Consider the following 18,961-nt stretch of genomic DNA (forward strand, 5'->3'; position numbering starts at 1 on the left):
CCTACAGGCCCTAGTTTTATCGCACCTGGACTACTGTTCAGTCGTGTGGTCAGGTGCCACAAAGAGGGACCTCGCAAAAATTACAATTGGCTCAGAACAGGGCAGCACGGCTGGCCCTTAAATGTACACGGGGAGCTAACATGAATAATATGCATGTAAATCTCTCATGGCTCAAAGTGGAGGAGAGATTGACTTCATCACTACTTATTTTTGTAAGAAGTGTTGACATGCTGAATGCACCGAGGTGTCTGTTTAAACTACTAGCACACAGCTCGGACACTCATGCATACCCCACAAGACATGCCACCAGAGGTCTCTTCACAATCTCCAAGTCCAGAACAGACTATGGGAGGCGCACAGTACTACATAGAGCCATGACTACATCAAACTCTATTCCACATCAGGTAACTGCTGCAAGCAGTAGAATCAGATTTCAAAAACAGATAAAAATATACCTTATGGGACAGGGGGTACTGTGAAGAGACACACACACACAGGCACAGACACACATAAGACACGCACTCTACACACACGTACACATGGATTTTGTGTTGTAGATATGTGGTAGTAGAGTAGTGGCCTGAGGACACACTAGGATGAGAAAATGTTAAATGTGTAACATTTATTAACTCATGATTGAAGGCACAGTTTCACCTAGCTTTCATTTAGTCTCCCAGGGATAGCTACAGTACTGATTTCATGGTGTGAATACGCTGCAGGACTCCAGAGTCAAACAGAGTTGTGTGAGTAGTAAAACAGGTGTGTGTTTAGTCTTGCATTAAACTACAATAAAACATCTATAGTACTTGAAAGTTTGAAAAATCAGTGGTAAGTTGATGAAGTTCATGGTCAGGTCCTGTGAGGCAAAAGGAACAGCATGCAACCCAATCCATATGGTCAGTTTATGTGTTGCTGAAAGGAAATTTACATTGACATTTTAGTCATTTAGCAGATGTCTTATCCAGAGCGACTTACATGAGCAATTAGGGTTAAGTGCCTTGCTTAAGGGCACAGACAGATTTTTCACCTAGTCGGCTCGGGGATTAGAACCAGCGACCTTTCGGTTACTGGCACAACGCTCTTACCCACTAAGCTACCTGCCAACTAAAATTATATGGACCTTTTCTGTCAGCGAGATAAGAGACAGTGCCTTCAGAAAGTGTTCATACCCCTTGACTTATTCCACATTTTGTTGTGTTACAGCCTGAATTCAAAATGGATTCAATATTATAATTGTTTCTCACCCATCTACACACAATACTCCATAATAACAAAGTAAAAACATGTTTTTAGAAATGTTTGCTAATTTATTGAAAATGAATTCACACTCCTGAGTCAGTATATGTTAGAATCCCCTTTGGCAGTGATTACAGCTGTTTCTGGTCTCTAAGAGATTTGCACACCTGGATTGTACAATATTTGCCCATTATTCTTTTCAATATTCTTCAAGCTCTGTCAAATTGGTTGTTGATCATTGCTAGACAACCGTTTTCAGGTCTTGCCTTAGATTTTCAAGCAGATTTAAGTCAAAACTGTAACTCGGCCACTCAGGAAGATTCACTGTCTTCTTGGTAAGGAACTCCAGTGTAGATTTGGCATTATGTTTTAGGTTATTGTTCTGCTGAATAGTTAGGTCATCATCATCTTTTTATTGTTTTACAAATGTTATAATTTTTCTTCCACTTTGACATTACATAGTATTTTGTGTAGATCGTGGACAAAAAAAAAAAAGACAATTAAATACATTTTAATCCCAACTTGTAACACAACAAAATGTGGAAAAAGTCAAGGGGTGTGAATACTTTCTGAAGGAACTGTATATTGAAGATTCATCCACTCAGCTCCATATGTCCTGTAGATAGCGTTTCTCCTCCCTGAGTCCGGCCAGTCTATTCATGGCGTCCAGTTTATCCAGCTGAAGCTCTGCTGATACAATCTCTATCAGGGTGTCATTCACATCTTTAGCCATGTTCTTAGCATCACTGTGGGAGCAAAGTAAGGTAGTCAGTAAAACCAGTGATCCACATCCACTAAAATAATGAACTCAATCGACCATATTATTCCATTGTTTCCCTATTAACATCAACCATCAACCATCATCATCACCACCATCATCAAAGCTGAGCTCACCCGCAGACGTAGAGGCATCCATTCTCCTTGAGGAGGTTGTTGATGATGTCTTTGGCATGGCGGAGAAGGTTGTGTTGGACGTATCTGGGTCCCATCTCGATCTCTGTTTCTGTCCCCTCCCGAGTGTCCTGCGAGAAACACACTTTCAGATGGGTGAGGGTTCCATTGGCCACAAAACCCTGCAGCTCCTCTCTGAGAGAAGGAAAAGAGAAAGAAAGAGAGAGAGTTATTTACACACTGTACCTTCAATAGGAGTTATTTACACACTGTACCTTCAATAGGAGTTATTTACACACTGTACCTTCAATAGGAGTTATTTACACACTGTACCTTCAATAGGAGTTATTTACACACTGTACCTTCAATAGGAGTTATTTACACACTGTACCTTCAATAGGAGTTATTTACACACTGTACCTTCAATATGAGTTATTTACACACTGTACCTTTAATGTGAGTTATTTACACACTGTACCTTTAATGTGAGTTATTTACACACTGTACCTTTAATGTGAGTTATTTACACACTGTACCTTTAATGTGAGTTATTTACACACTGTAGCTTTAATATGAGTTATTTACACACTGTAGCTTTAATAGGAGTTATTTACACACTGTAGCTTTAATAGGAGTTATTTACACACTGTAGCTTTAATATGAGTTATTTACACACTGTACCTTCAATAGGAGTTATTTACACATAGCTTTAAATGATAGTTATTTCCAAAATAACAAGTTTAAAAAAAGTTTCCATCCCAGCAGTGTACAAGCCTACACATAAAAACACAGGCTAACTGATATATCTTATTTAGCTCAAGAGAAATGGAAAAATATAGATTTCATAAGAAAGGTGGAGTACCTCTTATAAGCATCTTTTTACAATCAATCCACCTAGCCTTGCTGCTTGCCGTAACCGAGGAAGAGCTCGGATTTGTTATTTTGAAAAGTTTGTCATTTTGAAAGTGTATTGGGAAGTTCTTTGTAGCTAGCTAACTTTTTAGTTTGGATCCCGCGACACAGTTGGCATCAGTTGCTGGGATTGCTAGTCTCTGTCCAGTGATCCTGCCGACCAAGGACGGGTCTGAGGAGCTATTTGGCGTTGCAGCTAGCCTAGCTGCTAGCTAGCAGCATATCAAGCTAGCGGGGTTTTCTTGAGGGCTTGAACGCAGCCCGCGATGCAGTTAGCCATTGTGGCTGGGATCCCTGCTGTTTGTTGTTATCAATCTTCCCTGTGACCTGCCCTATCTGGAACTGCGAGGAGTAACAGCGTAACCTACGTTGCTAGCTACCATGACACCGTTGAGGACAGTGGTGTGTCTCTATCACACATGAAGGATCTTTTAAACGAACAAAAATAGTTCTACAAGCAGTTGTTACAACAAGAAAATAGCTTCAAGTGCTTTGTCGAAATACTGGTGTTTTCGACTAATAAAAGAATGGACGACCTGACCAGAGAGATCCAGGACCTAAAGAACAGTTTGCAGTTCTCCCAGGTTCAGCTCGATGAGTTGAAACAGAAGAACGGCAAGATTACAGCAATCTGTAAGTCATTGAGAGAGGACATCAGTTCTGTCTGTGAATCCATGATAACAATGACGGATAAATCAGACTGTCTCGAGGGACAGTCAAGGCGGAACAACATAGTTGTGGACAGAATTGCAGAAACTCCACATGGGACCTGGACGGAGTCTGAGGACAAAGTGAGGGAAATTATCTCTGAGAAATTGAAGATGGACCACAGGAAGATTGAGGTGGAGCGCGCCCACAGGACTGGAAAACCTACCACCGGCCCAGGTGACAGGCCCAGGCCGATAGTGGTCAAGTTCCTGAGGTTCAAGGACAAGGTAGCGGTTCTGGAAAGAGCCAAGAGCTTGAGAGGAACGTATATCTTCCTCAACGAGGACTATCCTGAAGCTGTGCGACAGAAGAGGGAAGAACTTATCCCAGCCATGAAAGCTACCAGAGCGTGTGGGGACATTGCTTACATCCGCTATGACAGGCTCATTGTCCACCCTCCCTCCCAAAAGCCTGGAACGGATGAGAGAGCCAAGCCTATGGGTTCGTAGCTTCAACCCCGCAGCACACACACACACACACACACACACACACATACACACCAATTGATTAATGGACTGCTGAGTGTATATATTTTTCTCTTGCCTTGTTTGCTCTTTTCCATATTATGTCTATCTCTGAGAAGCTACCCTGGAAAGAGCTGAAAATAGCCCATATTAATATACAGTGGGGAGAACAAGTATTTGATACACTGCCGATTTTGCAGGTTTTCCTACTTACAAAGCATGTAGAGGTCTGTAATTTTTATCATAGGTACACTTCAACTGTGAGAGACGGAATCTAAAACAAAAATCCAGAAAATCACATTGTATGATTTTTAAGTAATTAATTTGCATTTTATTGCATGACATAAGTATTTGATCACCTACCAACCAGTAAGAATTCTGGCTCTCACAGACCTGTTAGTTTTTCTTTAAGATGCCCTCATGTTCTCCACTCATTACCTGTATTAACTGCACATGTTTGAACTCGTTACCTGTATAAAATACACCTGTCCACACACAATCAAACAGACTTCAACCTCTCCACAATGGCCAAGACCAGAGAGCTGTGTAAGGACATCAGGGATAGAATTGTAGACCTGCACAAGGCTGGGATGGGCTACAGGACAATAGACAAGCAGCTTGGTGAGAAGGCAACAACTGTTGGCGCAATTATTAGAAAATGGAAGAAGTTCAAGATGACGGTCAATCACCCTCGGTCTGGGGCTCCATGCAAGATCTCACCTCGTGGGGCATGAATGATCATGAGGAAGGTGAGGGATCAGCCCAGAACTACACGGCAGGACCTGTTCAATGACCTGAAGAGAGCTGGGACCACAGTCTCAAAGAAAACCATTAGTAACACACTACGCCGTCATGGATTAAAATCCTGCAGCGTACGCAAGGTCCCCCTGCTCAAGCCAGCGCATGTCCAGACCCGTCTGAAGTTTGCCAATGACCATCTGGATGATCCAGAGGAGGAATGGGAGAAGGTCATGTGGTCTGATGAGACAAAAATATAGCTTTTTGGTCTAAACTCCACTCGCCGTGTTTGGAGGAAGGAGGAGGATGAGTACAACCCCAAGAACACCATCCCAACCGTGAAGCATGGAGGTGGAAACATCATTCTTTGGGGATGCTTTTCTGCAAAGGGGACAGGACGACTGCACCGTATTGAGGGGAGGATGGATGGGGCCATGTATCACGAGATCTTGGCCAACAACCTCCTTCCCTCAGTAAGAGCATTGAAGATGGGTCGTGGCTGGGTCTTCCAGCATGACAACGACCCGAAACACACAGTAAGGGCAACTAAGGAGTGGCTCCGTAAGAAGCTCCTCCTGCTCCTCCTTGCACAAAGGCAGAGGTAGCGGTCCTGCTGCTGGGTTGTTGCCCTCCTATGGCCTCCTCCACGTCTCCTGATGTACTGGCCTGTCTTCTGGTAGCGCCTCCATGCTCTGGACACTACGCTGACAGACACAGCAAACCTTCTTGCCACAGCTCGCATTGATGTGCCATCCTGGATGAGCTGCACTACCTGAGCCACTTGCGTGGGTTGTAGACTCCGTCTCATGCTACCACTAGAGTGAAAGCACCGCCAGCATTCAAATGTGACCAAAACATCAGCCAGGAAGCATAGGAACTGAGAAGTGGTCTGTGGTCACCACCTGCAGAACCAGTCCGTTATTGGGGGTGTCTTGCTAATTGCCTATAATTTCCACCTGTTGTCTATTCCATTTGCACAGCAGCATGTGAAATGTATTGTCAATCAGTGTTGCTTCCTAAGTGGACAGTTTGATTTCACAGAAGTGTGATTGACTTGGGAGTTACATTGTGTTGTTTAAGTGTTCCCTTTATTTATTTTTGAGCAGTGTATAAAGAATGATGGAAAAAAAACTTTGGGTAGAAAGACAAATTCAACTCCATCTTTCATCAAATCAAATCATCACAAAACCATTTGATTTGTTGCCAATTATTTTAATGATTTCTTTATTGGAAAGTGGGAAAACTTGGGCAGGAAATGACAACAATGAACAGTGAGCCATCGTATTCATGCATTAAAAAAACAATGACAGAAAAGCATTGCAAGTTTGAATTTTGTAAAGTTAGTGTGGGAGAGGTGGAACAATTATTGTTATCAATCAATAATGACAAACCTCCTGGCATTGACCACTTAGATGGAAAGCTACTGAGGATGGTAGCTGACTGTATAGCCACTCCTATCTGTCCTATCTTTAATCTGAGCCTAGAGGAAAGTATTTGTCCTCAGGCCTGGAGGGAAGCCAAAGTAATTCCACTACCAAAGAATGGTAAAGCGGCCTTTACTGGTTCTAACAGTAGACCTATAATCTTGCTGCCAGCTCTTAGCAAACTGTTGGGGAAAAAATGGTGTTTGACCAAATACAATGCCATTTCTCTGTAAACAAATTAACAACAGACTTTCAACATGCTTATAGGAAAGGGCACTCAACATGTACTGCACTGACACAAATGACTGATGATTGATTGAAAGAAATTGATAATAAGAAGATTGTGGGAGCTGTACTGTTAGATTTCAGTGCAGCCTTTGATATTATTCACCATAACCTGTTGTTGAATAAATGTACACTACCGTTCAAAAGTTTGGGGTCACTTAGAAATGTCCTTGTTTTTGAAAGAAAAGCAATTTTTTGTCCATTAAAATAACATCAAATTGATCAGAAATACAGTGTAGACATTGTTAATGTTGTAAATGGCTATTGTAGCTGGAAACGGCTGATTTTTTATGGAATATCTACATAGGCGTACAGAGGCCCATTATCAGCAACCACCAGTCCTGTGTTCCCAATGGCACGTTGTGTTTGCTAATCCAAGTTGATCATTTTAGGCTAATTGATCATTAGAAAACCCTTCTGCAATTATCTTAGCACAGCTGAAAACTGTTGTGCTGATTAAAAGAAGCAATAAAAAAAACTGCCCTTCTTGAGACTAGTTGAGTATCTGGAGCATCAGCAATTGTGGGTTCGATTACAGGCTCAAAATGGCCAGAAACAAATAACTTTCTTCTGAAACTCGTCAGTCTATTCTTGTTCTGAGAAAGGAAGGCTATTCCATGTGAGAAATTGCCAAGAAACTGAAGATCTCGTACAACGCTGTGTACTACTCCCTTCACAGAACAGCGCAAACTGTCTCTAACCAGAATAGAAAGAGGAGTGGAAGGCCCCGGTGCACAACTGAGCAAGAGAACAAATACATTAGTGTCTAGTTTCAGAAACAGACGCCTCACAGGTCCTCAACTGGCAGCTTTATTAAATAGTACCCGCAAAACACCAGTCTCAACGTCAACAGTGAAGAGGCGACTCCGGGATGCCGACCTTCTAGGCAGAGTTGCAAAGAAAAATACATATCTCAGACTGGCCAATAAAAAGAAAAGATTAAGATGGGCAAAAGAACACAGACACTGGACAGAGGAAGATTGGAAAAAAGTGTTATGGACAGACGAATCGAAGTTTGAGGTGTTCGGATCACAAAGAAGAACATTTGTGAGACACAGACCAAATGAAAATATGCTGGAGGAGTGCTTGATGCCATCTGTCAAGCATGGTGGAGGCAATGTGATGGTCTGGGGGTGCTTTGGTGGTGGTAAAGTGGGAGATTTGTACAGGGTAAAAGGGATTTTGAAGAAGGAAGGCTATCACTCCATTTTGTAACGCCATGCCATACCCTGTGGATGGCGCTTGATTGGTGCCAATTTCCTCCTACAACAGGACAATGACCCAAAGCACAGCTCCAAACTATGCAATAACTATTTTAGGGAAGAAGCAGTCAGCTGGTATTCTTTCTATAATGGAGTGGCCAGCACAGTCACCGGATCTCAACCCTATTGAGCTGTTGTGGGAGCAGCTTGACCGTATGGTACGTAAGAAGTGCCCATCAAGCCAATCCAACTTGTGGGAGGTGCATCAGGAAGCATGGGGTGAAACCTTTTCAGATTACCTCAACAAATTGACAACTAGAATGCCAAAGGTTTGCAAGGCTGTAATTGCTGCAAATGGAGGATTCTTTGACGAAAGCAAAGTTTGAACGACAATTATTATTTCTATTAAAAATAATTTTGCTATATTTCTTATTCAAACTCATTTAATGTATGTTTTCATGGAAAACAAGGACATTTCTAAGTGATCCCAAACTTTTGAATGGTAGTGTATGTGTTATGGCTTTTCAACCTCTGCCATATCGTGGATTCAGAGCTATCTATCTAATTGAACTCAGAGTTTTCTTTAATGGAAGCTTCTCTAATGTCAAACATGTAAAGTGTGGTGTACTGCAGGGCAGCTCTCTAGGCCCTCCTCTTTTCTATTTTTACCAATGACCTGCCACTGGCATTAAACAAAGCATGTGTGTCCATGTATGCTGATGATTCAACCATATACGCATCAGCAACCACAGCTAATGAAGTCACCGAAACCCTTAACAAAGAGTTGCAGTCTGTTTTGGAATGGTGGCCACTAATAAACTGGTCCTGAACATCTAAAACCAAGAGCATTGTATTTGGTACAAATCATTCCCTAAGTTCTAGACCTCAGCTGAATCTGGTAATGAATGGTGTGGCTGTTGAACAAGTTGTGACTAAATTACTTGGCGTTACCTTAGATTGTAAACTATCATGGTCAAAACATAGATTCAATGGTTGTAAAGATGGGGAGAGGTCTGTCCGTAATAAAGAGATGCTCTGCTTTTTTGACACCACACTCCAAAATACAAGTTCTGCATGCTCGTTTAGTCTAATGTTGATTATTGTCCAGTCGTGTGGTCCAGTGCTGCAAGGAAAGACCTAGTTAAGCTGCAGCTGGCCCAAAACAGAGCGGCACGTATTGCTCTTCATTGTAATTTACATTTTACATTTTAATCATTTAGCAGACGCTCTTATCCAGAGTGACTTACAGTTAATGAGTGCATACATTTTCTCATACTGGCCCCCCGTGGGAAACGAACCCACAACCCTGGCGTTGCAAGCGCCATGCTCTACCAACTGAGCTACACGGGGTAATCAGAGGGACTATCCATGCCAGTCTCTCTTGGCTTAGAGTTGAGGAGAGACTGACTGCATCACTTCTTTTTATAAGAAACAGTGTGTTGAAAATCCCAAATTGTTTGCATAGTCAACTTACACACAGCTCTGACACACACACTTACCCCACCAGACATACCACCAGGGGTCTTTTCACAGTCCCCACATCCAGAACAAATTCAAGAAAGCGTACAGTATTATATAGAGCCATTATTGCATGGAACTCCATTCCATCTCATATTGCTCAAATAAACAGCAAACCTGGTTTCAAAAAACAGATAAAGCAACACCTCACGGCACAACGCCTCGCCCCTATTTGACGTAGATAGTTTGTGTGTATGTATTGATATGTAGGCTACGTGTGCCTTTAAAAAATATATATGTATGTAGTTCTGTCCTTGAGCTGTTCTTGTCTATTAATGTTCTGTATTCATGTTTCATGTTTTGTGTGGACCCCAGGAAGAGTAGCTGCTGCTTTTGCAACAGCTAATGGGGACCTCTCTGGATTACAACCAAATTATTATAAATGTACTATATTACGTATTGGATCACTAAAAAATAAAAATGTTACATTACCATGTAGTTTACCAATAAAATGGTCTGATGATGATGTGGATATACTCAGAATACATATCCCAAATGAAATAAATGATCTCACTCCAATATATTTTAATAGAAAGTTAGCAAAAATAGATAAGATCTTGCTACCATGGAAAGGTAAATACCTGTCAATTTGTGGAAAAATCACCCTAATTAACTCTTTAGTATTATCCCAGTTTACCTATTTGCTTATGGTCTTGCCTGCGCCTAGCGAACAGTTATTTTAATTATATGAGAAAAAAATATTCAATTTTATATGGAACGGCAAGCCAGACAAAATTAAACGGGCCTATTTATATATTTATATATTCGGAGGACAGAAATTATTAAATATTAAAGCATTAGACCTATCACTAAAAGCTTCAGTCATACAAAAGTTATACTTAAATCCGAACTGGTTCTCTAGCAAATTAGTAAGATTGTCTCACCCAATGTTCAAGAATGGCCTTTTTCCCTTTATTCAGATTACAACCTCTCACTAAGTTATTTGAAAAGGAAATCATCTCCCAAATATCACTATTTCTAAAACAAGCCATAGAAAGTTGGTTGCAATTTCAATTTAATCCTCCAGAAATGACAGAAGAAATAATGCAACAAATATTGTGGTTAAACTCAAATATACTAATTGATAAAAAAAACTTTTTTTTTTTGACAAAATGTTTAAAAAAGGTATAATCTTCATAAATGATATTAATCGGTAGGACTGGTGGAGTTGTCGCACATGCAGCTAACAAAAACATATGGAAATGTCTGCTCTACCCAAAATTACAACCAAATAATTGCAGCATTACCGCAAAAATTGAAAATGAAAGTGGAAGGGGGAAAAAGTAAGGAACTTGTCTGTCTGCCCTGCATTAAAGAATATAATTGGTTAAATAAAATTGTGATAAATAAAAAAGTATACCAGCTTCATTTAAGGACCAAAGGATTGACAGCCGTCCCATATAGATTGCAAAATAGTTGGGAAGAGATTTTTGACGTACCGATCCCATGGCATAGTGTTTATGAATTGATACGCAAAACGACGCCGGATTCAACATTTTGAATTTTTCAATTATTATATACAATTCTTGCTACCAATAGAATGTTATTTATATGGGGGATACAATTTTCCCAGATCTGCAGATTTTGCTGCGAAGAGACAGAATCATTAGATCATTTGTTTTGGTACTGTCCATTTGTAGCTTGTTTTTGGACACAGGTCCAGGAATGGCTAAAGGATTGCAATATTTACCTGGAGCTAACCCTGCAGATAGCACTACTGGGTGATCTGAAAAGTCATAGTCAATCGATCAATAATATAATAATACTTTTAGCAAAAATGTTTATTTTCAATTTACGATCTGTAGAAACAATGAGAATAGAAAGGTTCAGAACTTTTGTAAAACATCACAGTACAGTTGAAAAATATATGGCAAATAGAAATCCAATATGGATGGTGTTGAGAGATAGATGGGAGGTGTTGAATGGAGCTGAAGGATGGGACTAACAACAACAACTAATAACAACAAGATAACTAATGTAAAGCATACTGTGTCCATAATAAGTATATAGGTTATAGGTTGAGAGCTTTTGTGAAAGAGCACAGTTAGAAAGATATGGCATATAGAAGCAAACCAGATGGACATCATGAAAATGATCGGAGGAAGTTCAGGAGTAAAAACAATCAAAATATAATTATTGTAGAATTTGACTGTGTCCATAAAATGTATATAGTATGTATGGGCTGGAAGTAGAGGCCTAAGCGTTGTTGTTCACTAGTTTACTCCAATAGGGGAAGGGTGGTGGGGTTGGAAAGTAATGTAATATAATTTTAAAAGGATGTGTGTGTGTGTGTGTGTGTGTGTGTGTGTGTGTGTGTGTATGTATGTATGTATGTATGTATGTATATATATATATATATATATACACACGAGAAGAAAAAAAACATATGGGGGAATGGAAGTGATGCAGACAATTACATTGATGGAAGTTACAATCTGAAATATTAAAGCTGATATACCCCCTAAAAAATAAAAAAATAAACAGCTCATTGGGATCCTAATAAAATACCCAGAAACCTTGTGTGTGTGTGTGTGTGTCTATCCATTACCTGCTTGCCAAGTCTGTTTATTCCTCGTCAATGTTTTACAGGGCTTTGGGTTTGTAGCAACAGCACAGTAAGGTTTACTGTTTTCTAGGCCAGTGAAGAACCTTACCCAAGGTTGACAGGATGGAGAAGCGGACAGACAGACAGAGACTAGACAATATATGAGGAGATGTCTGGAAACAGAGGGAACTTGGGTGAAGGTATTCTTATAAATGTTTTGCAGTAGCAGGGATACTTTTAAAAACTAGTTTTAATAAAATATGAAGGCCATGACAGGAATGAGTATAAATGCAGTAAATACTGCAGAGGAGGTGAGCGAAGGAGACATACAGTGGGGGGAAAAAAGTATTTAGTCAGCCACCAATTGTGCAAGTTCTCCCACTTAAAAAGATGAGAGAGGCCTGTAATTTTCATCATAGGTACACGTCAACTATGACAGTCAAAATGAGAAAAAAAAAAGTTTAATGAATTTATTTGCAAATTATGGTGGAAAATAAGTATTTGGTCACCTACAAACAAGCAAAATTTCTGGCTCTCACAGACCTGTAACTTCTTCTTTAAGAGGCTCCTCTGTCCTCCACTCATTACCTGTATTAATGGCACCTGTTTGAACTTGTTATCAGTATAAAAAGACACCTGTCCACAACCTCAAACAGTCACACTCCAAACTCCACTATGGCCAAGACCAAAGAGCTGTCAAAGGACACCAGAAACAAAATTGTAGACCTGCACCAGGCTGGGAAGACTGAATCTGCAATAGGTAAGCAGCTTGGTTTGAAGAAATCAACTGTGGGAGCAATTATTAGGAAATGGAAGACATACAAGACCACTGATAATCTCCCTCGATCTGGGGCTCCACGCAAGATCTCACCCCGTGTGGTCAAAATGATCACAAGAACGGTGAGCAAAAATCCCAGAACCACACGGGGGGACCTAGTGAATGACCTGCAGAGAGCTGGGACCAAAGTAACAAAGCCTACCATCAGTAACACACTACGCCGCCAGGGACTCAAATCCTGCAGTGCCAGACGTGTCCCCCTGCTTAAGCCAGTACATGTCCAGGCCCGTCTGAAGTTTGCTAGAGTGCATTTGGATGATCCAGAAGAGGATTGGGAGAATGTCATATGGTCAGATGAAACAAAAATAGAACTTTTTGGTAAAAACTCAACTCGTCGTGTTTGGAGGACAAAGAATGCTGAGTTGCATCCAAAGAACACCATACCTACTGTGAAGCATGGGGGTGGAAACATCATGCTTTGGGGCTGTTTTTCTGCAAAGGGACCAGGACGACTGATCCGTGTAAAGGAAAGAATGAATGGGGCCATGTATCGTGAGATTTTGAGTGAAAACCTCCTTCCATCAGCAAGGGCATTGAAGATGAAACGTGGCTGGGTCTTTCAGCATGACAATGATCCCAAACACACCGCCCGGGCAACGAAGGAGTGGCTTCGTGAGACGCATTTCAAGGTCCTGGAGTGGCCTAGCCAGTCTCCAGATCTCAACCCCATAGAAAATCTTTGGAGGGAGTTGAAAGTCTGTGTTGCCCAGCGACAGCCCCAAAACATCACTGCTCTAGAGGAGATCTGCATGGAGGAATGGGCCAAAATACCAGCAACAGTGTGTGAAAACCTTGTGAAGACTTACAGAAAACGTTTGACCTGTGTCATTGCCAACAAAGGGTATATAACAAAGTATTGAGAAACTTTTGTTATTGACCAAATACTTATTTTCCACCATAATTTGCAAATAAATTCATTAAAAATCCTACAATGTGATTTTCTGGATTTTTTTCTCTCATTTTGTCTGTCATAGTTGACGTGTACCTATGATGAAAATTACAGGCCTCTCTTATCTTTTTAAGTGGGAGAACTTGCACAATTGGTGGCTGACTAAATACTTTTTTCCCCCACTGTAGTTTTTATTGTCCATTTCTCCCTCTCTCCTTCTGTGTCTCTTTCTCTCTCTTTTTGTCCCTCATTGGGTTGAATGTCACGTATTGTTGCTACAACATCACCATGTTTTTCTCATGACATTTATTCATCTGGATGACTCAGTATGAACAATTCTATTTTTGACAGCCCTGCAAACAAATCCCTAGTTTACCAAGTATGTTAAACACTAGAAAGACAAGAGTGAAAACAGGAGGTGGGGAGGAAAAAGAGAAAGACGTTGACATGTGACCCCTGGGATTGTCTGGACTGGACTCCTTCACGGCCCTGAGGTCACAGATAGAATCAACAGAGCAGTGATGAGGGTTCACTTCCTGGTGATCAAACAACAACATGAAGAATACACCCCCTTAAACGTCTAGGGGGAAAGGTGTTGACTATTAGAAACGTCTAGGGGGAAAGGTGTTGACTAGTAGAAACGTCTAGGGGGAAAGGTGTTGACTAGTAGAAACGTCTAGGGGGAAAGGTGTTGACTATTAGAAACGTCTAGGGGGAAAGGTGTTGACTAGTAGAAACGTCTAGGGGGAAAGGTGTTGACTAGTAGAAACGTCTAGGGGGAAAGGTGTTGACTAGTAGAAACGTCTAGGGGGAAAGGTGTTGACTAACAGAAACGTCTAGGGGGAAAGGTGTTGACTAACAGAAACATCTAGGGGGAAAGGTGTTGACTAACAGAAACGTCTAGGGGGAGAGGTGTTGACTAACAGAAACGTCTAGGGGGAAAGGTGTTGACTAACAGAAACGTCTAGGGGGAAAGGTGTTGACTAACAGAATAAATATTCTCTAGTTAATTTCATATTGCCATTTCTCCTCCTTTCTCTCTTTTCTGACCTCCCCCCTGTTCTCTGTTGAATGTCAGCCAATATAATGAGACTTTGATTTCTGTTTGAAAGGTTAACATCCTTGTACCAGGGTTCCACCCAGACCCCACTGAGCTGAGCTCTTCTCTCTGGCCTCAGCTCTCAGTCAAACCCTGGTCTGGTCTGGTCTGGTCTGGTCTGGTCTGGTCTGGTCTGGTCTGGTCTGGTGTGGTCTGGTGTGGTCTGGTCTGGTCTGGCGGTGCCACTCTGGCCCTTAACAAGAGCTACAGTAGTCCCCCTGTAGCTCAGTTGGTAGAGCATGGCGCTTGCAACGCCAGGGTTGTGGGGTTCGATTCCCACGGGGGGCCAGTATGAAAAAAATGTATGCACTCACTAACTGTAAGTCGCTCTGGATAAGAACGTCTGCTAAACGACTAAAATGTAAAAATGTAAACCCCCTTCCCCTCTGCACTGAAATCACTATCCATGGAATAAGGGAATAAGATGGAGGGAAAGGGAGAAAACATCAGGGGGTCTGAGTAACTGACTGGAGGTCAGATTGGTGTCACCCTCTAACACATATGTTAAGTGTTGGGGTTGATTAGGGCTGATCCCAGAGTTAGTTTTTTATAGGAGAACACTGTGATATTAATGTCACACCCAGGATGTCAAGGTTTGGCCTAGGACCACAGGATATATTTAGCATCAAAGGGAATACTATATTTTTCTATCAGTTCATGTTTCAGACCCCCACTGATGGCCAAAGTTGGGTTAGGTTGAATTCCCCCTGTGAACAAACAACCATCAGCCCATGATGCCTGGCTGTGAGGATTTATTTAACAAAGAGACGGAAGGAAATAAACAAATACAGGCAGATTTTTCTTTGATCTGTTCTTTCATGATTTCTGGGACAAATCCATCGCTTTGTAATCTACTCAGGATGCATCGCTTTGATTGGTGTACGGGCCTTCACATGGCTTTGTGTTGTTTTGGTAGTGCTAGAAGTAATTTAAAAGACAAAGGTTGGAATATTTGCATTCACTCGGTTAAGTAAGTTTGATTTGAAATAAAAATGGTTTTCAAGTCTTCTGAACTGGAATTGCTGTATCTACTTCATGGAATAGATACACTGAGTGTACAACACATTAGGAACACCTGCTCTTTCCATGACAGACTGACAAGGTGAATCCAGGTGAAAGCTATGATCCCTTTTTGATGTCACCTGTTAAAACGACTCAAATCAGTGTAGATGAAGGGGAGGAGACAGGTTAAAGAATGATTTTCAAGCTTTGAGACATGGATTGTGTATGTGTGCCATTCAGAGGGTGAATGGGCAACACAAAATATTTAAGTGCCTTTGAATGGGGTATGCTAGTAGGTGTCAGGCGCACCAGTTTGTGTCAAGAACTGCAACGCTGCTGGGTTTTTCACGCTCAACAGTTTCCTGTGTGTATCAAGAAATGGTCCACCACCCAAAGGACATCGAGCCAACTTGACAACAGTGGGAAGCATTTGAGTAAACATGGGCCAGCATCCCTGTGGAATGCTTTCAACACCTTGTACAGTCCATGCCACGACGAATTGATGCTGTTCTGAGGGCAAAAGGGGAAGGTGCAACTCAATATTAGGAAGGTGTTCTTAATGTTTTGTACATTCAGTGTATATTTCTCTATCTATGAGCTTTGTAACACTATAGCGTACAATATACTCTCCATCCTAACCCAGCTATAAGCTCCCCATCCCTGTGTACCAGTGTTGCTCAGCACGGTGTTGTTCTAGTCATATCTCAGCACGGTGTTGTTCTAGTCATATCTCCGCACGGTGTTGTTCTAGTCATATCTCAGCACGGTGTTGTTCTAGTCATATCTCAGCACGGTGTTGTTCTAGTCATATCTCCGCACTGTGTTGTTCTAGTCATATCTCAGCACGGTGTTGTTCTAGTCATATATCAGCACGGTGTTGTTCTAGTCATATCTCAGCACTGTGTTGTTCTAGTCATATCTCAGCACGGTGTTGTTCTAGTCATATCTCAGCACGGTGTTGTTCTAGTCATATCTCAGCACGGTGTTGTTCTAGTCATATCTCAGCACGGTGTTGTTCTAGTCATATCTCAGCACGGTGTTGTTCTAGTCATATCTCAGCACGGTGTTGTTCTAGTCATATATCAGCACGGTGTTGTTCTAGTCATATCTCAGCACTGTGTTGTTCTAGTCATATCTCAGCACGGTGTTGTTCTAGTCATATCTCAGCACGGTGTTGTTCTAGTCATATCTCAGCACGGTGTTGTTCTAGTCATATCTCAGCACGGTGTTGTTCTAGTCATATATCAGCACGGTGTTGTTCTAGTCATATCTCAGCACTGTGTTGTTCTAGTCATATCTCAGCACGGTGTTGTTCTAGTCATATCTCAGCACGGTGTTGTTCTAGTCATATCTCAGCACGGTGTTGTTCTAGTCATATCTCAGCACGGTGTTGTTCTAGTCATATCTCTAGTCCTATGGGGGGAGGGGGGGAGCCAGACTATCATATAAAGTATTGTCCTACAAGGACCACTTCAATCTCACCACCTTCTCGATCACGCCACGGCTGTCAAGGACACAGAGGAAAGTGACACGTTCCAGGAAACCATGACGTCATAGAACATAACAGCCTGGCCTAGGCAGTTTCTTTGTTTACATGACGATCTGCACTCTGATTGGAGTAAAAGTCAGAGGTCACCCATTTGGGTGCCACACTTTGGGAATGCATGGGTGCAGCATACTCCCTATACAGTGGACTACTTTTGACCAGAACCCTGTGCAGGTCCAGGTGAAGAGTAGAGCACAACACAGGGAATAGGGTGCCATTTCCAAAAGACCCAATGTTTTGGTCAAAATAACACTCACCTAAATAGGAAGTCTCGGTCTCTATGGCGACAACCGAAGAACAGCCAGGTCTCACCAAACTCCGCCTCCGGGTTTCCCTCCCTCTCCTTCTCCCTGAAAGAGAAAAAAGGAGGTGAAAATAAATAAATATAAATACACTGGAGGAGAACTCAAAGCCCAATCAATAAAAACACAGAGGCGGGACAGAGTACTGGCTCACAACAGAGGTTAAAGACGGGACAGTGTCCTTGCTCAGAGCAGAGGTTAAAGACGGGACAGAGTCCTGGCTCACAACAGAGGTTAAAGACGGGACAGTGTCCTTGCTCACAGCAGAGGTTAAAGACGAGACAGTGTCCTTGCTCACAGCAGAGGTTAAAGACGAGACAGTGTCCTTGCTCAGAGCAGAGGTTAAAGACGAGACAGTGTCCTTGCTCAGAGCAGAGGTTAAAGACGAGACAGTGTCCTTGCTCACAACAGAGGTTAAAGACGAGACAGTGTCCTTGCTCACAGCAGAGGTTAAAGACGAGACAGTGTCCTTGCTCAGAGCAGAGGTTAAAGACGAGACAGTGTCCTTGCTCAGAGCAGAGGTTAAAGACGGGACAGAGTCCTTGCTCACAACAGAGGTTAAAGACGAGACAGTGTCCTTGCTCACAACAGAGGTTAAAGACGAGACAGTGTCCTTGCTCACAACAGAGGTTAAAGACGAGACAGTGTCCTTGCTCACAGCAGAGGTTAAATACGAGACAGTGTCCTTGCTCAGAGCAGAGGTTAAAGACGAGACAGTGTCCTTGCTCACAACAGAGGTTAAAGACGAGACAGTGTCCTTGCTCACAGCAGAGGTTAAAGACGAGACAGTGTCCTTGCTCACAGCAGAGGTTAAAGACGAGACAGTGTCCTTGCTCACAGCAGAGGTTAAAGACGAGACAGTGTCCTTGCTCACAACAGAGGTTAAAGACGAGACAGTGTCCTTGCTCAGAGCAGAGGTTAAAGACGAGACAGTGTCCTTGCTCAGAGCAGAGGTTAAAGACGAGACAGTGTCCTTGCTCACAACAGAGGTTAAAGACGAGACAGTGTCCTTGCTCACAACAGAGGTTAAAGACGAGACAGTGTCCTTGCTCACAGCAGAGGTTAAAGACGAGACAGTGTCCTTGCTCACAGCAGAGGTTAAAGACGAGACAGTGTCCTTGCTCACAGCAGAGGTTAAAGACGAGACAGTGTCCTTGCTCACAGCAGAGGTTAAAGACGAGACAGTGTGCTTGCTCACAGTAGAGGTTAAAGACGAGACAGTGTCCTGGCTCACAACAGAGGTTAAAGATGAGACAGTGTCCTTGCTCACAACAGAGGTTAAAGACGAGACAGTGTCCTTGCTCACAGCAGAGGTTAAAGATGAGACAGTGTCCTTGATCACAGCAGAGGTTAAAGATGAGA

General features: G+C 42.1%; 1 protein-coding gene across 4 annotated transcripts in view; it reads right to left on the reverse strand.

The window, feature by feature from the left end:
• Positions 1-607: 607 nt before the first annotated feature.
• The window catches only part of LOC311122227 (methionine synthase reductase-like), a gene marked incomplete at its 5' end in the record, with an annotated part of 31,757 nt that continues 13,403 nt past the window's right edge, over positions 608-18,961 (reverse strand). For all 4 annotated transcript variants that reach the window (XM_084196613.1, XM_084196612.1, XM_084196611.1 and 1 more), the window contains 3 exons: positions 608-1,982; positions 2,131-2,322; positions 17,555-17,647. In XM_084196613.1, the coding sequence (XP_084052739.1) occupies positions 1,838-1,982; positions 2,131-2,322; positions 17,555-17,647 (430 nt within the window). In that variant the 3' untranslated portion in view covers positions 608-1,837. The remainder of the gene's footprint in view (positions 1,983-2,130; positions 2,323-17,554; positions 17,648-18,961) is intronic.

The sequence above is a fragment of the Coregonus lavaretus genome (genome assembly GCF_964263955.1).
Source record: "Coregonus lavaretus genome assembly, contig: HAP1_SCAFFOLD_3215, whole genome shotgun sequence".
Classification (NCBI taxonomy): domain Eukaryota; kingdom Metazoa; phylum Chordata; class Actinopteri; order Salmoniformes; family Salmonidae; genus Coregonus; species Coregonus lavaretus.